Genomic DNA, 18627 nt, shown 5'->3' with positions numbered 1-18627 from the left:
TACTACCTCTCCTTTAATAACCACTTTTAATATTTTGGTGATAATTTTTTTAAAAATACTTTTTTATTGATTTCAGAGAGAGGAAGGGAGAGATAGAAACATCAGTGATGAGAGTCATTGATCAGCTCTCCTACATGCTCCCTCCTGGGGATCCAGCCCGCAATCAGGGCCTGTGCCCTGACCAGGAATCGAACTATGACCTCCTGGTTTATGGGTCAGTGCTCAACCACTGAGCCCTGCTGGCTGGGCCTGGTGATAATCTTTTTTTTTTTTTTTTAATATATCTTTATTGATTTCAGAGAGAGGAAAGGAGAGGGAGAGAGAGAGATAGAAACATCAATGATGAGAGAGTCATTGATCAAGCCCACAACCCGGTCATGTGCCCTGACCAGGAATCGAACCCCGATCGCCTGGATCCTAGGTCGACGCTCAACCGCTGAGCCACACCCAGCCGGGCCTGGTGATAATTTTTAAAAATTGTTTTCTTTGCAAATATATACATATAGGTAAATATATGGTCTGAACAGAATTATACTTTTTTTAATTACGGAAAACTTCCAACTTAACCAAAGTAGAGAGAAGGTATGACTTCTTGTCTCCCGACATTGCCAGTTGCCTCATGTCCACTGTTATCTCACCCTCATTACTTTAGAGCAAATCCCAAATATCATATCTTTTTTTTCTGTAGTTTTTCTATGTGCATGAAAAAACACTACATTTTCATATGTAAAAATTTACATTTGGACACAGTCTGTTTTTTGACAGATTCATAAATATTCTTTCCAGTTGGTGTCTTGAATTATAAAGATCTTTTTATTAACTTGTTTTGCTTTATTGTACAAGACATTTAAAATAATACAGTTACTACTAACAGTATAATTACAGTGTGAACACAGTTTCTAGATTTCTTTTTGATTATTTTTGTCTTTAGAATCCCATTTTTATTGTTGCATTTTTCATTTCATGATATAGTAAATGATATCGTAAAATAAGTAAATACCTTCATTTTAAATGGCTGCATGATATGTTTACCCATTTCCTTCTTGGAACACATAGGATGTTAATAACATTTTGGTATAAACAGAGCTGAGTTGACTGTATGTGTTTTTGCTCATTACGTTTTTTTTTTTACATTTAAGAGAGCATACAAACAAGGATGTGTGTAAGTTTAAAGCTCTATTACTTTTTTACAGTAGAATCAACCCCAGCTTGAGAAACGGCATTCCTGGCCCCCCAGGGCCTCCCCCATGGCCCCTTCCCCACACTCCCTAAGGGTGACCACTGTCCTCATGGCAAGCATCACACTCACTTTCCTTGCTTGAGCTCTGTAAATAGCATTATTTAGTGTATGCTTCTCAAGCTTGCGTTTGAGACCCGTCTGTTTGCTCTCGGTGCCTGTGCCCAGTGAGTAGTAGGTCCTTTGGAACCCACTGTGTATGTAGCCTGCTGTAGACGGACATTTGTGTTGGGACAGTTTTTAGCTATTACAAATAGTTCACACACTTGAAAGATATCTTCTAAAGATAAATTCCCAGGAGTTGGATGTATGTCTGAGGGAATGGAGGCTTTTGCTGTGTGTTGCCACATCGCCCAGCATAAAGGCTATGCCAGCTCACACTCCCACGGGAGTTAGGTGAGGCCTGCCCCTCCATATTCTTATTGGTCCCATCTTACTAGTCCATGATTTGAAACGTGTTGTTGCGTTATTAGGGCTACACCAGTGTCTGATACATGTCAGGTGCCTGAAAGGGCGTTTTAAATCTCATGGAGAAAAAAACACCAGGAATGTTTGAGTGGCTCTCACTGCAGTGGCCTATGAAGCAGTTGTGCCCTAAAAATTGCTGGATTAGTTGGGGAGATGACATGTATGACAAATGACTTGCAGCACAAGTGCCACATTACTAGTTCCAGTGATGCTGTAAGACTTTAGATGAAGGAGAAACCAAAGTTTTCTTTGTAGTAGTATACTTGGGACGGGTCAGCTCTCTGTTACTCTCACCTCTCACTGATTTGAGATTACTTTCTTAGCTGAGGCCTGGCTGGACTAGAGACTATTTGGATTACAGAGGCCAAAGCCAGTGCGTAGGCCACTGTTTCAGTGGCTGATCCCCTTTATGTGTAAGACAAGTTTAGTGTTCTCTCTACCTCTCCTGCTTCTGGTTTGAAAATGCAGCAATATACTGCCTCCAAAATGCTATCTTTGATGTAAAAGTACACATCAGTGTCATTTTTGTAAATTTTGTATGTTACAGATTCAGTAGTTCTTTGTCCAACTGAAGGTGGGTGCTTGAAAAAAGGTAGTGACAGTGTGCTGTGGTTAAAAGCACCGTTCTAGGCTCTGTGAAGCCTTGGGCAGATCACCACCCCTCCCTGGGCCTCAATTTCTCTGTAGGATGAGGAAATGGGGGCCAGAAAATGGCAGGGCTTCTGCGCAATTGGGGATTTAGGGCCTCTCTCGCTTCAAATGGGAGCTCCTTGTCTGATCATTGCTTATGTTGCTGAGCAACTTGGGTCAGAAAAATTTAAAGTCAGCTGTGTGCTGTGCCAAACACCGTAAGCGCGTGAGGAACACAGTGGTATAGTCGTTAAGCGGCATATAGGGCTGCTGCCTGCCCGGAGTGGCCCTAGTTCACCAATGTTGTCGCAATGCTTTAGAAAGTCATAGAACCCCCCTACCCCCACCCCCTTCAGGGGAACTTTAAAATAATTATCTTTTAAGAATACCAGATGAGTTTCTTTTGCAGAAGTGAAAGCATCTTGCTTTTCTTCATTTGAGAGGTTGGTGTCCCTTAGGAACAGGGATGCATGTTTCTGTGCATATTTAACACAAGGGCTTAATCCAAAATACGTTATTTGAATATGTCAGCATTTTAATGAGATGCAAGCTGATGTTGGATGTGTGCAGATTGAATTTGTCCGGCGTTCATTCGTAGCTTTTCTTTAATGAAGGGGTTGGCTTTTCACTCGCCTGAACGGAGCACCATGCACAGTAGCCTTGTGGCGTCTCGCCTGCGTAGACGCACCCTGATCACGGAGTGCAGCATAGGAGACAAACACAGGGCAGAGGTGCTGCAGCTGAGCAGCTGTCTAAGTTCATTTTTAAAGGCTGCCCCATGGGAAGAGCACTAGATTTTGCCCAGCTGACAGTTTTAAGTGACAGGCGGCCTTGGGAAAAAGTGACACGTGGTGACAGCAGAAGCCAGTTATTTCAGCAGCCTGTCTGAGTGACAGTGCTCCCTGGGTGCCACCCGCCCACTGCAGACCTCCCGGAGCTTTCTGTGAACAGCAGGCAGCCCCTCAGAGGGTCGCTCTGAAGGATTCACCAAATGTTTCTGCGAATTTTGGACCCGTGCACCTCTTCCCATTGTGGGATGGCAGGAGGGTGCCCTGCACATATCTCATCTCATCTCATCTCATCATCTCATCTGATCTGATCTGATCTGATCTGATCTCATCTCATCTCATCTCATCTCATCTCATCTCATCTCATCTCATCTCATCTCATCTCATCTCATCTCATCTCAATCTGCCTGGGTTTTGAGGTGGCCTGGCTTTGTCTTTCTCTCGCCCTCATGGAGCCCCTGCCCCTCTCCTTAAGGCCTGGAGTGTGAGTGGTGGGTGCTCCTTCCAGGCCTGGAGCACTTCAGAGCATGTTAGCAAGGGGCATGGACGCTGGCTCTCAGTGAGGGGCTGGTGTGTCTCTGAGACGGAATGGGGCGAGGGAAGCCGCTCTCCTGTTTGGGAAAATTATGTTGGAAGGAAAACGTGCCCTACACTGGGCATGTTTCTGCTGTTGTCTGCAGGAAATTTAGGGCAGAAAGAAATATTCCTGTTTCTCCTTATTTCTGTTTCTTTGTAGGTATTAATGACTGATGAGAAATTTCAAAGCCTCTGTGATAAGCAGCAAACCCTTATGATTTCAGAAGGAGACATACAAGTTCAAAAGAGGGGAACTCATTTTTCTCAAGTGCCAGGCATCATGCCTGGGACTTTCATATTTTACTCCATTGTAATAAAAGCAGCCCTGCGAGGTAAATGCATTGTGAAGGTAGGTCTGGAATCTGGGCCACACGGAGCAGGGCTAGAATATTTGGTTCCTGTTTCTGCAGGCATGGGGACATGGAGTCACAGTGATGGAGTTGGAGGAGGCGGCAGCTTGTCAGGGAAGCGTGGTGCAGGGGGAGGAACCGGGGCAGAGACTATCCCTGGGACACCAGCACGGCTTCCTCACAGTTGATTCTGTCCCTGTCCCCATCTGTAAGGTGGGCCTGGCAGAGGGACTTAGGACCCAGGTTTGTGACAGTGCCGGAGGACATCAGAGGGCTGGTGCGCAGAGGAGCTTTGTCGGCGGGAAGGGCTTCCCTCCGTCTGCTGAGGGCACCCATGAAGGCGGTCGCTGTTAGTTAGGGTTTTGGTCAGCAGGAGGATTATGTGTTTGCTTTTATATCTGGCTGGATGTCTCTTCTGGTTTCTAACACTCTACTTTCTTTCCCTCCATTTTCAGAATTGCTTCATTTCTACAGTAGATTTTTTTTTATTATTATTTTTAAATATATCTTTATTGATTTCAGAGAGAGGAAAGGAGAGGGGGAGAGAGAGAGATAGAAACATCAATGATTAGAGAGTCATTGATCGAGCCCACACATCAGGCATGTGCCCTGACCGGGAATCGAACCCCGATCGTCTGGATCCTAGGTCGACGCTGAACCGCTGAGCGACACCCGGCCGGGCTCTACAGTAGATTTTAAGGAGACCTCCTATGTGCCAGGCCTAAGACAGATAAGTTTCTGCTGTTTCAAACACAGAAACTGTACAATTGATTGACATTGTTTTCTACTGGGATTAGTGATCCCAAACCTAACTGACTTCTCAACACCCCTGATCTGATACCTTTTTTAAAAATAAGGATTAGACTCTTTACATATTGTTTGTGCCAGTTATGCAGGCTTGGGGGATGTAACTGTTGAACTGAAGACACTGAGAAGGATGGGTTGTGGGTATGGGTGTTTCATAGATTAGACTGCTGTGTTTTGTTGTTGTTAATGCTCACCCGAACGTGCCCTTGACTGGGAATCAAACCAGAGACCCTTCAGAGCACGGGCCAACATTCTAACCACGGAGCCACACCGACCAGGGCCAGACTGGCTCTGTTTCTACTTCAGGGGCAGGTGGGTTGGACACTGGAACCTGTGCCATGCCTTACGGCTAATTGTTACCTGAGTGTTAAGTTGTTGACCTGAGTGTGAAGTGTGGGCAGTGAGGTGTATGAAAATCAGTGTTTGGTATTTTTGTCATGAGAGGCAGGTTATTTTCCACTACGTTAAAGAAAACTGCTTAAATAGTGCATTGAACCTTGTTGCCAAAGTGACATAGCTCAGCTGAGTGGTCAAAGCCTCGTTTTATTCAGTCTGTGATTTGGAAAGCCACTGGCGTTTCCCCACAATGATCAGCTGGGTGTGTGTGGTCCAGCCCAGACTGTGGACTCACCCCTTGCAGGCACTAGAAACCCCAGCCGAACTGGGTAGAAAGTCTCCCCAAGAAAGACTGAGGAGCGGCCCTGGTGATGTGGCTGCTTTGGGATCCTGAGTCTTTTACTTAGGCAGGACTCCACTGGACCCTTCTTTCCAAGGAGGGGAGCCCTCCTGGCCCTGGGAAGCGATCCCTCATTCACCCTGGGCCCTGGTCCTGGTCGCCTGGAATGCGAGCAGAGAGTGACAGTGGAAAGCACGACCTCAGTCTCCCGGTTTTGAGGTGGCACGTTGGAGCTTCGATGCAGTGGATTGCTCTAGCTATTTTTGACTGATCCATTCAGGCCGCCAGTGACTCAGCAGGCTCCTGAGTTTTTCGTTGTTTTTAAAAGGAGCTAGACTTTCACAGTCTATGGAATGCAGTTAACATGCTACAGCGAATGAACGTGGCACGTAGTGACCAGCCCTTGGCAAAGTGAGGAAGGCTTTCGCCTCCCGGATGTGAGGTTAGGAGGTGGTAACCTTGGAGCTGCTGTGAGCAGAGCGTGTGGATGTCGGGTGGGGAAGGTGCTCTAAGTGAGAGGAGATGTGAGGCAAGGCCAGAAGGCGTGCAGAGCACAGGCAGCCTGCGGTGAGGTGTGCGGGGAGCCCATTTGAGGAAGGCTTGTGGATACGCAGTGAGGGAGCTGGCCAATATGTCACGCCTGGCAGAGCCTGGGAGGGTGTGAGTGGGAGAGTGACCTAAGGCTTCATGAAGAGTAACCTGGCAAAGTGTGTGGGATGAATTGCATGTGGGCAGAAATGGGTGCCAAGCCAAGGAGGCCAACCGAGGCTGGGCGGGGCCTGGGGCAGGGTCGAGTGGTGAGGCTCTGTAGCTGTTATTTGGTAGGGGTGCCCTACAGGGGGCCATTAAGCTTGGGAGAAGGACTTAGGAGGAGAGAGAGTGGTGTCTGATCTGGGTTGGATATCTGGAAGCTGTTAGATATGCCAGTAAAATGACTTATTTCTGGCAGGTTCTGTGGGACTGGTTCTCTCTGAGATGATTCTCAGATGAGGAAGGAGAATGAAGTTTTGGGAAAATAAAGCCCACCCTTACTACCTGCGTTGACCCCATAATCATCATCTGACGTGCACTTCTCAAAAGAGGTCTTTCTGAGATACTTTCCATATCACATCAGATGCTTCTGAGTCCTCAGGAGTGTCAGGTAGCCGGAGCCCACAGAGCCCAGGCAGCCCTTTCCCTTTGGTGGGCTAGACCCTCACAGCTTCACCTCTCTGGCTCCTGTTGGCTCAGCCGATTGGCCAGCAGCCTGGGAGGGTCTGGGTGAAGGTGTGAGCTGGAGGAAGAGGGTTTCTTTTGCAGACCTTCTGGTGCTGGGAAGATCGATGCTCGTTAGTGCCCTGCTAACCAGCCAAGCTGGCTCTGTATTGGAACAGCATTGTCATAACAAGAATTCCAGGATTTTAAGGATTAAAAGTCCAAGGAAAGGAGAAACATGACATTTTAAGGTTTGTACTTATTGATCGAGGATTTTGGTAGCCAGTTCTGAAGTTTCTGTAGTAGGAGTTTTAAACCATCATTTAAAAACTTTCTGTGGCCCGGTCGGGCATGGCTCAGTGGTTAAGTGTCGACCTAGGATCCAGGCGATCAGGGTTCGATTCCCGGTCAGGGCACATGCTGGGGTTGCGGGCTGCAGCCGATCAATGACTCTCTCATCATTGATGTTTCCAGCTCTCTCCTTTCCTCTCTCTCTGAAATCAAGATATATTTAAAAAAACAAACAAACAAAAAAAAAACACCTTTCTGTGAAGTTGAGACTAAGGCACTAATTATTTGCAATTATTAACTCCTTATGCAGAATCTAATGAGCATGATGATAAAATTTAATATTGTGATTGAAAAAATTTGAAACAATGGCAGTTTCATTCATTCAACAGATATTGAGCATTTATGACATACTGGATACTCCAGTGGGACTGAGTGAGCAAATGTGATCTAATTCTTAAAATTGGTAAGACATTTTAATGAACTGGTTTTGGTAAAACTCATACTTAAGAATTCAGATAATTGGCAATAATCAGGATGCGGAAGCACTAAAAAAACTCCAAAGTGTCTGAAACACAGAAAGCCAAAAAACAAGCTAATTTTGTGGAACACAATGGTAACTGTTTAATAAAGAGGTTCTGCTCCTTAAAGGAGTTTCTATTGTAAATTTTTATCGTAATTGTAATTTTATTGTAATTGATGATAACAGACATAAAACAATACTATAATCATGGAAGTGATCAAACAGTAACTCTTGTGGAGTGAAACAAGCCCTCGGGAAGTGAGATGAGGAGCCAGCACTAGAAATGTGGCTGGGGAATGCCCGCTGGAGGCGGTGGGACAGGAACTGTAGGTGAGGTTCCTGGAAACGGGAGGAGACTGTCTCAACCCAGAGCGCTGCCTGCCTGCCCCAAAGTCAGGCCTTGTGGTGTGGGGGCAGGTGCAGGGTGGAGGGTGGGACACGACCCCTGAACTGCTCCCCAGGCTCCTCAGCTGTGAAATGTGGGTGGCATTAGTGTCAGCTTGGAGGGGCGCTGTTAGGTTAAATGAGATGGCGAGTGTGACGTCCTGGTGCATAGAATGAGGCCCATGGACAGAAGGCGGTGCTGTGTTAGGGAGGAAGGTATGGCATCCTGCTCTGACGTGAAGCCATTTGACCCAAGTGTGGGGGGAAGTGGGTGGTGACGGATGAATTAATAACGGTAGCTACCATGTGAGTGCTTCTGTGTACTCTGTGCTTTATATCCATTATCTGCGCGCCTCACCACCGCCCTGGGGGAGCTGGGGGGCAGGGGGAAGGAGGAAAGAGCACTGGGCACAGGGTCACCTTGCTGCCAAGGGAAGGCGGGGCTTGAGGCCAGGCCCGCTGGCTCCAGAGTCTGGACTCTTGGCCCTACCAGACTGGTGCTACCTGGGAAGCCACCTGTGGGTCTTCTGACCCCGTGGGGAAAGGAGTGGCTGGCTCAGGTAGTTATTACTGCTACTCAAGGTGTGTGAGTTCAGAGGACACGTGGGCACCACCCCCCCGAAAGAAAGAGGAGGAAGAGGAAATAGGGCAGCAGCCCATCAGTGGAAAGAGAGACGGTCTGGTGTAGTCGAGGAAAGAGCACAAGAGGCGTCGGAGACGATGGTGCTGGGTTGGGCTCCAGAAAGCTCAGGTACCAGTGGCGGGGCCGGTGGAGCCTCAGAAGTATAGTTTCTTGTGGGCACACACCTAGCAGTCCCTCGGGCTCCTGCTGCAGGGAATTCCTGCCACTTGGCCAGACTCCTGCTCTAGTGCTGGGGCCAGTGCCATTGGGAGGGGGAGGAGTGACCTCCCGGAGGAGGTATCCTGAGGGCTCCTTGGGTCTCTGGCCATCCTTGGGCCTTGGGGCCTCTTCGGGGCCTTCAGGACTTGCTCCTCCCAGCAGTGTTGAAGGGCCAATTTGAAAATGTCCAGGCTGTCTGGACTGATAAAAAATTTTGTAAAATAAAAGAGGAATTACTAAGAAAAGAAACTGAAAAAGACACACAGAATGCTAACTAATTTTTTATTATTAGATTGAACATAAAAAATTACTGCATTAAACTGTCATAAAAATTTCTAAAGCTTATTGGCAGTTTCTGGATTTGATTTTGACTGCAGACTATTAAACTGCTCACGACTGGCTCACTGTGAGAGCAGTGATCTAGGAAGAAAGTTTATTAAGCAAATTAGTAAACAGGATGTTTTTGGAATAGTTACATGATTTAAGAATAAAGTTAGCCTTTCAGTTGGCATTTAAAATATTTGAGGTGTTTGTTCACATATGATATTATTATGGACGACACCTTTTCAGTAAGGTTCATGTTAGGGGCAAGGATGGAGGATAAATGTGTGGTGGGCAAAATGTATGGAAGATGATACAGTAATTAATAAATAATACAGGAGTAGATTCTGTTTCAGTACTCACAACTGTAAACCTACTTTTGCCCCACCCTGTATACCAAGAACGGAGGCTAATGTGGTCATTGTACGGGATCCATAGGCTTAGACTACTTGCAATACTTGGAAAAATAGGTGCTTTTACTCCTCTGTTGTTTCTGAGACCACTGTACATTCTTTTGCTCATCTCATTTATGTCAGTATGTTTTCTGTTAATTTTTGGCTTGCCTTTTAATTGATTTTAATATATTACTGTGTAATGTTAGGCATATTCTTTTAGGGGTGGGTTTCCTAAGCAAACTTTTATTAAAAAATCTCCAGAGTGATATATGCTGACATAGAGATTGTATAATAATTTAATTTGTTCACATTTCAAATTTGCATTTTATCTCCAACTGCCTGAGCTCCCAGAGTACTCTTACTACTCAGGGCTAGGCTTCCAAATGCTCAGGCTTTGCATTTGCCGGTAATTTTGAGATCCTCTCTTTCTCAGTGTTTTATTTGTTATCTGAAAAGTGAATACTCAGTACTGTGCACAGGCCCCTTTGAAGGAAGAAATCTTCAGAAGCTTGACAGGGCAGGGATGGTCGGTAGAGAATAGAGCCGTGTGCCCCAGAGAGCCACAGGCCCAGTGGTGTTTAAAGGACTCAGTCAGCAGCATAGTTGTCTCCACCTGTGGTTTTCACACAAGAGTGGGAGGGGTGGGTTTCCTCTGTGGCAGCCACTGGATTGCGCAGGACATGGCTCGTGAAGAAGAGAGCCTGCTTTAAAAGGAGGGAGGCGCTTTGGAAAGGCACGTGTAGCCCAAGTCAGAGTAAATTGCCTTTTCCTTTGGGGTGTGTGGCTGTGTTTTCTCTTCCTGTTCCCTTATGGTCAACAGGCCTGGGTTCCAAATCCAGCCCTGCCATGTACTAGGTAGGTATGGTGACCGTGGCGTTAACTTCCCAAAATTTATTTTCTCATCTGTAAAATGGGGGAATGTTGTCTACTTAGAAGGATTATTGTTAGGATGAAAAATAATGCATGTACCACACTTGAGTGAGTGTGGGCCCCATGGGTGAAAGTTACCTGAGAGGGAATGTGGGAAGGACGGGCCCTGGCGAGGAGCGCCTGCCTACAGTGGTGGTTCTCAGACAGGAGTGCAGTGGCCGTTGGACTCACCGGGAAGGCTTTAACTATAGTTTCTGGGCCTACCTGGTTTCTGATTCACTTGGTCTGGGTGGGGCTTGAGAATTTGCATTTTTGAGTTTCCAGGTGATGCTGCTGCTGCCACTGCTGGTCTGGGGACCACACTTTGAGAACCACCGGGCTACAGGTAACTCACCAATGAGCATGTAGGTGCTGCAGATAAATTAGAAAGTGGAGCTTTTATGTGGTTAGAGGTACTCTGTTGGAAAGTGCTTGGAATGCATTTTGCAAATACTGAATTTAGTATGTCAAGGATCTTTCCTCCTAAAGCCCAGGAGTCTTAGTTAAATGTGTTTGAAGAAGAGGAAGTTGCAAAGGTAACAGTTACAAACACTGTGGACAGTCTAACAGTGTCAAATGGGCAAGGTATGTGAAAGAAAGTGCTTTGTAAAATGCTAAAGTCTGAAAAAGTATTTTAAATACCTTTGTTTTTAAGATTGAGCATCATAGTGGAGTATAAAATAGTGTAACTTAGAGTTTTCGTCTCAATATGCTGTTTACCGTATGTATTTTTCTCTTTCTCCTCCAGGCTGCTGACTTGAGTAAACCAATAGATAAAAGGATATACAAAGGAACACAGCCTACTTGTCATGACTTCAACCACCTAACAGCCACAGCAGAAAGTGTCTCTCTCCTAGTGGGCTTTTCCGCAGGCCAAGTCCAGCTTATAGACCCAATCAAAAAAGAAACTAGCAAACTATTTAATGAGGAAGTAAGTAGCACCCTGCTTAGCTGTTAAGAACCCCTTTAAGAATTTGTGTGTCCTTACCAAGGGGAGTGGGCTTTCTTTTACACTTTTGAACTAAGCCCGTTTCCCGTCTCTCGGCTGTCCTACCTCGTATTACCAAGTTTAAATGGGGTGAACGAACTTGTTGACTTTCACCTGTTCTTCCCTGGGGTAACTGTTTTGTGCGTTTTTGTGGAGCATGCTCAGGTGTCTATAGCAGGTGCTTTAAAACTCTGTTGTAAAGAAGATAGGGATGAGACTGTGACTTGATTTTTGTAATTTAAGTAAGAAAATTTAGAATTTCACACCTCATTCACATCACCAGAAATTTTTGTGCAGACCAAGGAACTTGATGCCATTTCCTTAGGCGGTTTACATCACGCTTAAAGCTTTTGTGTGTATGTTTGACAGGCCTTTGGCTAAGGAGTAGTTCTTTTGCTCTTGAACATATTTGCTGTTAAGTCACCTTTGACACAGTTAGAAATCCTGGCACTTAAAGTTGGATCACACAACTGAGCTTTGGCCAGGGTTGTAGTAAGTACTGGGGTTTCTAGTATCTCAGTTTCATTCTGGAAGGAGCCCGGATATCTGAGCTGTCTGTTCAGGAACACATCAAGACTGTGAAACGTGGCAGGTAGAAGCTGCCAAATAGGTTATATTTGTGAAAGCTGCCGGAGCGGCTTTCAGCCCCAAGAATTGCCATTACATTGCGACATTCTCCCTCCTGTGTTTCAGTGTGACTCCTAGTCCGTGGGAAGGATGGTGTGGGTTCCCCTCTGTGTGACTCCAGCCCTGATCTGATGGGTCAGGTCATGTGGGATCCCTCTTCTCAGGAAGGACAGGTGGTTTTGCACTGTCGTGTGATTTTAACGCCATTAATTTGAAACAGAAGCACATTATAGATTCTGGTTTTTAAGAAATAGTTTTGCTTGGGGAAGAAGACTCAACTTGACAAACTGCATTTATGATTCTGATTCTCTTAAATTTGTTGTGGTCCATGCTGTCCATGCACCCGTGTCCACTCCAGTGCTCCTGGGTGGCTTTGCTAGTGGACTCAGTGAGCTCTTCTGAACCATGCCATCTCCACTCCTAGTTTCATCTGGGTTGTCTGGAAGCAAAACTTGCCATCCAGATCGACAAACTGTAGAGGAAAAATATTTAATTCCATTTCTAAAAAATATGTTTTTATTGATTTTAGAGAGAGAGGAAGGGAGAGGGATAGAGAGATAGAAACATTGATGAGAGAGAAACATCAGTCAGCTGCCTCCTGCACGCCCCCTACTGGGGATCGAGCCCGCAACCTAGGCATGTGCCCTGACCGGGAATCGAACCGTGACCTCCTGGTTCATGGGTTGATGCTCAGACACTGAGCCACAGCAGCCTGGCTGCTTCCATTTTCCGTTAAAAAAACTTAAGCAGAAAATTACTCTATTTACCTAGATATTTTACTATTACATTTGAGGAAGTGATTTCTAAGTTAGCTGGATGATACATATTTTTTTTGGTGGGGCAGAGTGGAGTCTCAAAACCAGCCCTCTCTCTACTGTTAGTAGAAATTGTGAGTTTGGACTCATTGTGGGTTTTGTTTGTGTGGAGTTGGGCGTGTTACTGAGGGGGAGGGGATTGGAGCCATGTGAAGGGCCGTTGGTAAACAAGGTCAGGAGGCTGCTCTGGCCAAGGATGGCACAGAATGTCACTCAGAGAACAAGGGGCTGTGTGTCATCACAGGGGAGGGCAGTGCCAGAGACCACGGGTACCTGGAGTCTCGCTCCCAAGAGCACACAGAAGCATCAAGCCAGACTGCCCCTCATTCCAGACACCTGGGAGTTGGAGGCTGGAAAGCACCTCCCTGCTCCCAGTGATCTAAGCAGGAGTTATCTCTTGCTCTTTTTACATTTTGTTTGAAAAACGGCTCTGCAGAAGTGAGGCCTGTGTGTGGTGTAATGCCAACTTGGCATTCAGCTCGAGGCTGAACTTGATTGTCCTTCACAGTGAGGAAGTTCTCTGGCTGTGCGGGTGACATTTGTATCAGCTTTGGGTGGTGAAGGCAGGGGTCGTCAGAGGTTTGTGTCTCAGAGACGCCAGGCATGGGCTGGCGCAGTCGTCATGCTTTGCAGGGGGATGAGAGTCAGAGGGTTCAGAGCGTCTTAGATGTTCCCCCTGTCCAGGAAGTGGGCAGCTGTCCCCATGTTACAGATGAGGAGCTTGTCAGAGAGAAGGTAAGTGAATTGTCCAGATCAGGGGCTCTTTGGTGATAGAAATGGAAGTAGAAATTAATTCCACAGGCTCGAACTGGTCGCAGATTGTAAGCCCAACCCAGGAGCTCTCAGTTTAGTAAGGTGGACAGACAGCGCTAGGCCATGTGTTGTCCCAGTGCTATGAACACAGTACCAAGGGATATGTGGTAACTCTGTTCTTCAGTATGTATCAAATATCATAAAATTAAAACAAAAGTTAAGCTTGGTGGAAGAAGTCCGAGGTGGCTTCCAAAAGGTGGCATTTGATGCCTGATCTTGAAAGACTCAGAGGATCTGGAAGAGGTGAGGGAGGCCTTCAGAGCTGGGAGACAGCCTGGCATGTGGAGGAACAGCCTGGAGCCGGTGTGGCCCAGTCACAGCAGGAGGGCTCAGAGTGGCAGGAGCCGAGCTGGGCAGATAAACTGCAGCCAGACTGGCAAAGCCCTTTTGTGACATGCTAACAAATTTGGATGTGACACTGGAGGCTGTGGGGGAAGCTTTGGGCTTTTACTCAAGGGAGTGACAGAATCAAATGTGTTTTTTTAGAGCTCTTGTCAGCACTTGTGGAAGGTGGATTGGAATGAAGAAAGAGAGAATGAAGGTAGCAAGACCAGTGAGGAGGCTCTAGTAACTGTCCAGGTGAGAGCTGAGGGCTTGGACTAGAGTCGTGCTGTTTTTTTCATTCATTTGACAGACCTCCATTGCCTACCTTGTGCCTGGCACTGGGTCTGCAGTGGCAGATAACCCCTGCCCTGCACCACACGCACGCACATGCATGCAGACACAGCAGATGGTGACTTGTGATGTGAGAGGAGACAGTGGGCCTGAGAGAGAGAAACACGGAGGCCTGCTTTAAATAGGGGGCAGAGACCATCTCTCAGAGGAAGTGGTGTGCTTTAAGCCTCACCTTGCATGGAAAGGAGGCCAACCAGGTAAGGAACTGGAGGTAGAGCATCCTGCAGAAAGGAGAGCAGGTGAAGGCCCTGGGGTAGGGAAGAACTTGGGGCCAAGAGAACTGAGAGGACGGTGTACCTGGGGGGAGGGGCGTGAACTGAGGGCCATGCCACTAGGGGTTTGGCCCAGGTCAGTCTTTGCCTGATTGTGGGGTCCCATAGAAGGGAGCAGGAGCACGAGGCAGTCAGATGGCACTTTTGAAAATGACCCTGGTTGCTTCTTGGAGACCGAAGCAGGGGAGAGATGAACAATCTGTGGGTTTCTGGCGACCACTTTCCCACACTGGGTAAAACTGGGAAGGAGTGGTGTTGGCGAATAGAGGGAGAGCCCAGTTCCATTCTGTACTCACTAAGCTTGAGAGGCTGGGAATTGATACACACATCAACTTGAAGCTCAAAGCTAGAGGTAAAAATCAGCATGTAAATAACAGTCACATCCCTGAGACTGGGAGAAAGGTCTGCGGAGAAAGTATGGGAAGAGCAAGAACAGCCCTGGACCCAGCCCTATGTGCTCGGGGCTTTGGGCCAGCTCGTCATCCTGGCTCCAAAGCTCTTAACCCATCGGCTTATTGCCGTGAATTTGCAGACTCAGCCCAGTGGCTTAGAACATGGAGCCTTGAGGCTACGGCCCTGGGTGCAGACACCGGCCCTGCAGTGGCTGCTCCCTGCTGTGGGTCTGATGCTGCCGCTCTCCTCGGCTGGGGAGGGAGGACAGCGCCTGGCAGAGTGTGTGTGTGGGTGAGAGGCAGCCCTGGTGGGTGCTCCGTCCAGCTCCAGGGAGAGGGGAAACCCAGAGTGTTCTTTTCACCAGGGGTTGGAAAGGACAGCTTCTTGGGAGATGAGATGCCGGTCGTTGTGAAGGAGAAACATAAATAGTTTTCCAGGATGAGAAGGTAAGAGCAGGGCAGCCAGGCAGAGAGTACACATGAGAGCTGAGGATGGGGCTGCTGTCTCACTCCCCGGAGCGCTTCTCGGCCGCCGTTCCATACGTGCAAGGGGCACCCATGCCCCGGTGTGATGATTCTGGTTACTCTGACGTTGCCTCCTTCCTGGAGGTGCCTGGTACATGACAATGCAGTACACCCTTGGGTGGGTGGGTAACACAGATGTAAGTTCCAGAAATCCACTTGAGATTAAAGGGAAATGAAAAGTTCTGTGTGGGAATCAAGTATATCTTAAAAGGTAATTTTTTTCCATGAATTAAAACATTTTTTAAATGCCTCTATAGAAACATTGGGATACAGAGAAGTACAAGAAGAGGGAGAACATCACCTGTGACTCGGGAGGACATCGTCTGTGACTCCCGCTGCTCACTGTTAGCTTCATCTCTTTGTAAGACCAAGAGTCACACCTTCCACTAGAGATGCTGGTCCCTTCACCTCCCAATCTGGCCCCTGATCAGTTCTCTTCACAGAGGCGAGCACTGGCGGCTCCCAGGCCAACCCGGTCACACTGGAGACCCTGGCTGCTGGGCCTGGGCCAGTCGAGGAAGGAAGTGCCTGGTCCTTTCTGGGCTTCCTCGGGAGTGCTAGCCTCAGATGCCCGGGTCTCTGATCCCCCAGGTTTTAGGTTTCTGTCTGTAGCACTCATATATATCGTGCCCTTGAAAGTGTCTGAGGGGCCTCTGTTGGAGTCTTTAGGCACATCCAATAAACTCCCAGGCCATGGAGCCTCCCTTCATAATACGAGCTGCCTGGAAAGGAGAAGTGCCCTGTCAGCATTCAGCCTTGTGTGGAGCACCCACGGGGTGAGGGGTTCACTTTTTATTGCTAGTGATTATGATGTATTGGGGAGGAGGAATTATAGGGACTGTTTCTATATGATGATAAACTTAGCTTGTTCGTCTTGATAAACATTCTGATTATTTCAGGGTTGTAGCTGTAGAGTACTACAAAGGATTTTCAAGTATGTCTTCATTATTAGATAAGATGTAAAATCTAAGAAGAACTTGTTATCTTGGCTTCTTTCACAACTGACATGTAATTAGACCCTCTGTTCTGGACTTTTGCCTGTCACAGGTGCGAGGCCAGGCCAGCGCACTGAGTAGGCTTTTTAGATCAAGCCTGACTGAAGGGCTGGGGAGGCCCTGACTCTAGAGCCCAAGGCTGTGAATTCTCTCACCCCACCTACTGCAGGCTGCCCTGCACCAGGGCCCTGGTGCGGGGAGGGGAGGAGGGCCAGGCCTGGCTTGGCCTTGCAGTCTTCTGTCCAGTTCTGTCACAAAAGAGGTCCTGTGCATTTGTTAGTTTTGTTGTTGCTTTTTTTAGGAAGGAAATAAGCACGTAATGATGTCCTTGAAGTTCTAGTGTTGATAAAAAGGACACCTGACTCCCTTCTCCTTGGCTTTGAAGTGCCCCCAGGGAAGCCGCCCTGCGCAGTCCACCCTGAGCTGCGCCCTGCTTGTGGCAGCAGTGTGGCTTTCCCAGCAGCTGCTGTGGTTTCTGAATTGTTTGTTTTAGTATTTTTGTTAAAAATTAGTATCTGCACACCCACTCCCCCCAAATAACTTTTTCCTGCTTGTCCTCTTGATGGTGGTGAAAAGAAAGGTTAAGAAGCTTCACTGAGCAGTGATGCTCGACTGTGGCAACAGGTTGATTTTGTTTTTGCTTCCTTCTTGCTAGTTTAGTACAGTGAGAAGACCATGTCTGTTAAGCCACTGCTGATGGAGGTGTGGTTTTCACTGGATCAGTATTGGAGATGGGACAGTGTCTTCGGCATACAGATAGGGAGCTTGGGAGGCCGCAGGTGAAGACCCAGGAGATGCGTGGGTGTGGGAGCCCACTGAAGGGTAGGTCTTGGTACAGAAATATCCAGATTTCGCTATTGGTTTTTATGGTAGAGATTATAAAAACAGGCCTCGTGGCATTTTGGAATTTGACTCTCTTTATTGGAAAGCCCAGTGGCTATGCCTGTGACCTCACAGAGACCTTTTAACTGCTCAGTCTCCCCTGCTGCTCCCCCCAGCCCCTCCCTGCCCTGCATCCCTCCTCCTAGCTCGGCTCCTTCCCACCAGTGTCGTCCCCTCCCCTTCTCCTCTTTTCTGATCCTTCCCTGGCCCTCTTCCTGATCTCCAGACTTGCTGCCCTGCCCTGCCTGCCCAGAGCACTTCCTCTCTGAGCCTCAAGTCCTGTTCCCTGACCTGGGGAGATTTTGATGCCCAGAGCCGAGCTCCTGACCTCTCAGCCCCACCCTCTCTTCATGGACTTCAGGATCGATTCTCTGCTTCCCTAAGTTTTGTGCTACTCCGTCAGTCGGGTTGACAATTTCACGCCCCTCCTCTTCCTCGGCACACCTTCTTCCTTGGAGCTTTTAGGTCTGGCTCTCGCTCTGTCTTGCCTTCCGCTCGTTTTCAGTAGCTGCCTACTAGATGAGAACGGGTTTCTCCCTAGCTTAGCCACCCCCCAATCCTCTTCTCTCACCGCCTTTCCACTCAGGCTCAGAACCCACTTCACCCCCTACCTCCTCCTCCATGCAGCCTAATCCCTGTAAACAGCCCAGCCTGCCACCCAGCCACTGGCCAAGTCTGATGTCAGTGGACAGTTGTCATGGTCTCCTAACTGGTTCCTCCCCATCGTACCCCATGTTTTGTTCTGTGTGACTGGGGGGGTTTCACGCTAATCTGGCATTTCCTTCCCTGGAACTTCGGTACCCCCGTCTGCAGCAGCACTGCCCGTAGAGTAGGCGTCAGCCACCAAGGCAGTTTTAACTTTTCTCATGACCACAGCAAATCAGTAAAAATTAGATGAGAGTAAGATGTTGTCTTATCCAATATGTCCAAAATATTACTTCAAAATACAGTGTAATCAGCTAGTTTTCATGATATTCTAGTCTTCAGCATTCACTGTGTGTGTACACTCGCAGCATACTCACTCAGACCAGTCACGGTTCAAGTGCATGGGCTATGGGATTGGGCAGGCGGGCTTCAAGTCACATCCCAAGCCCTTTAGCCCGGACTTGATGGCCCTGAGTCCCAGTTCACACCTGTAGACCTAATTCCCTGCCCCTGCCCAGGTGCTCCAGCCAGAACAGGGGAGCATTCCTCTCGCCCAGTCTGTGCCCCCCCCCCCGTCCCTTCTTGTCTCTGGGATGTCCAGTGGCAGGTTT

General features: G+C 47.7%; 1 protein-coding gene across 5 annotated transcripts in view; it reads left to right on the top strand.

Annotated features, from left to right (window-relative positions):
- WDR20 (WD repeat domain 20) overlaps positions 1–18627 on the top strand; it is a 46543-nt gene that overhangs the window by 21163 nt on the left and 6753 nt on the right. Inside the window, exons 2-4 of one of the 5 annotated variants that reach the window (XM_087818148.1) lie at positions 11136–11318; positions 14117–14215; positions 15869–15949. The exons of 1 other annotated variant lie outside the window; for it this stretch is intronic. In XM_087818148.1, the coding sequence (XP_087674274.1) occupies positions 11136–11318; positions 14117–14215; positions 15869–15949 (363 nt within the window). Of the gene's footprint in view, positions 1–3859; positions 4049–10680; positions 10734–11135; positions 11319–14116; positions 14216–15868; positions 15950–18627 lie in introns of those variants that run through there. 3 more of the 5 variants (XM_087818130.1, XM_087818145.1, XM_087818135.1) reach the window with 3 other exon arrangements.

This window comes from Miniopterus natalensis, chromosome 1, assembly GCF_054644295.1.
Source record: "Miniopterus natalensis isolate mMinNat1 chromosome 1, mMinNat1.hap1, whole genome shotgun sequence".
NCBI classification, from domain to species: Eukaryota; Metazoa; Chordata; class Mammalia; order Chiroptera; family Miniopteridae; genus Miniopterus; species Miniopterus natalensis.
The sequence above is the reverse complement of the archived record's forward strand: the minus strand, read 5'-3'. Positions and strand labels throughout refer to the sequence as shown.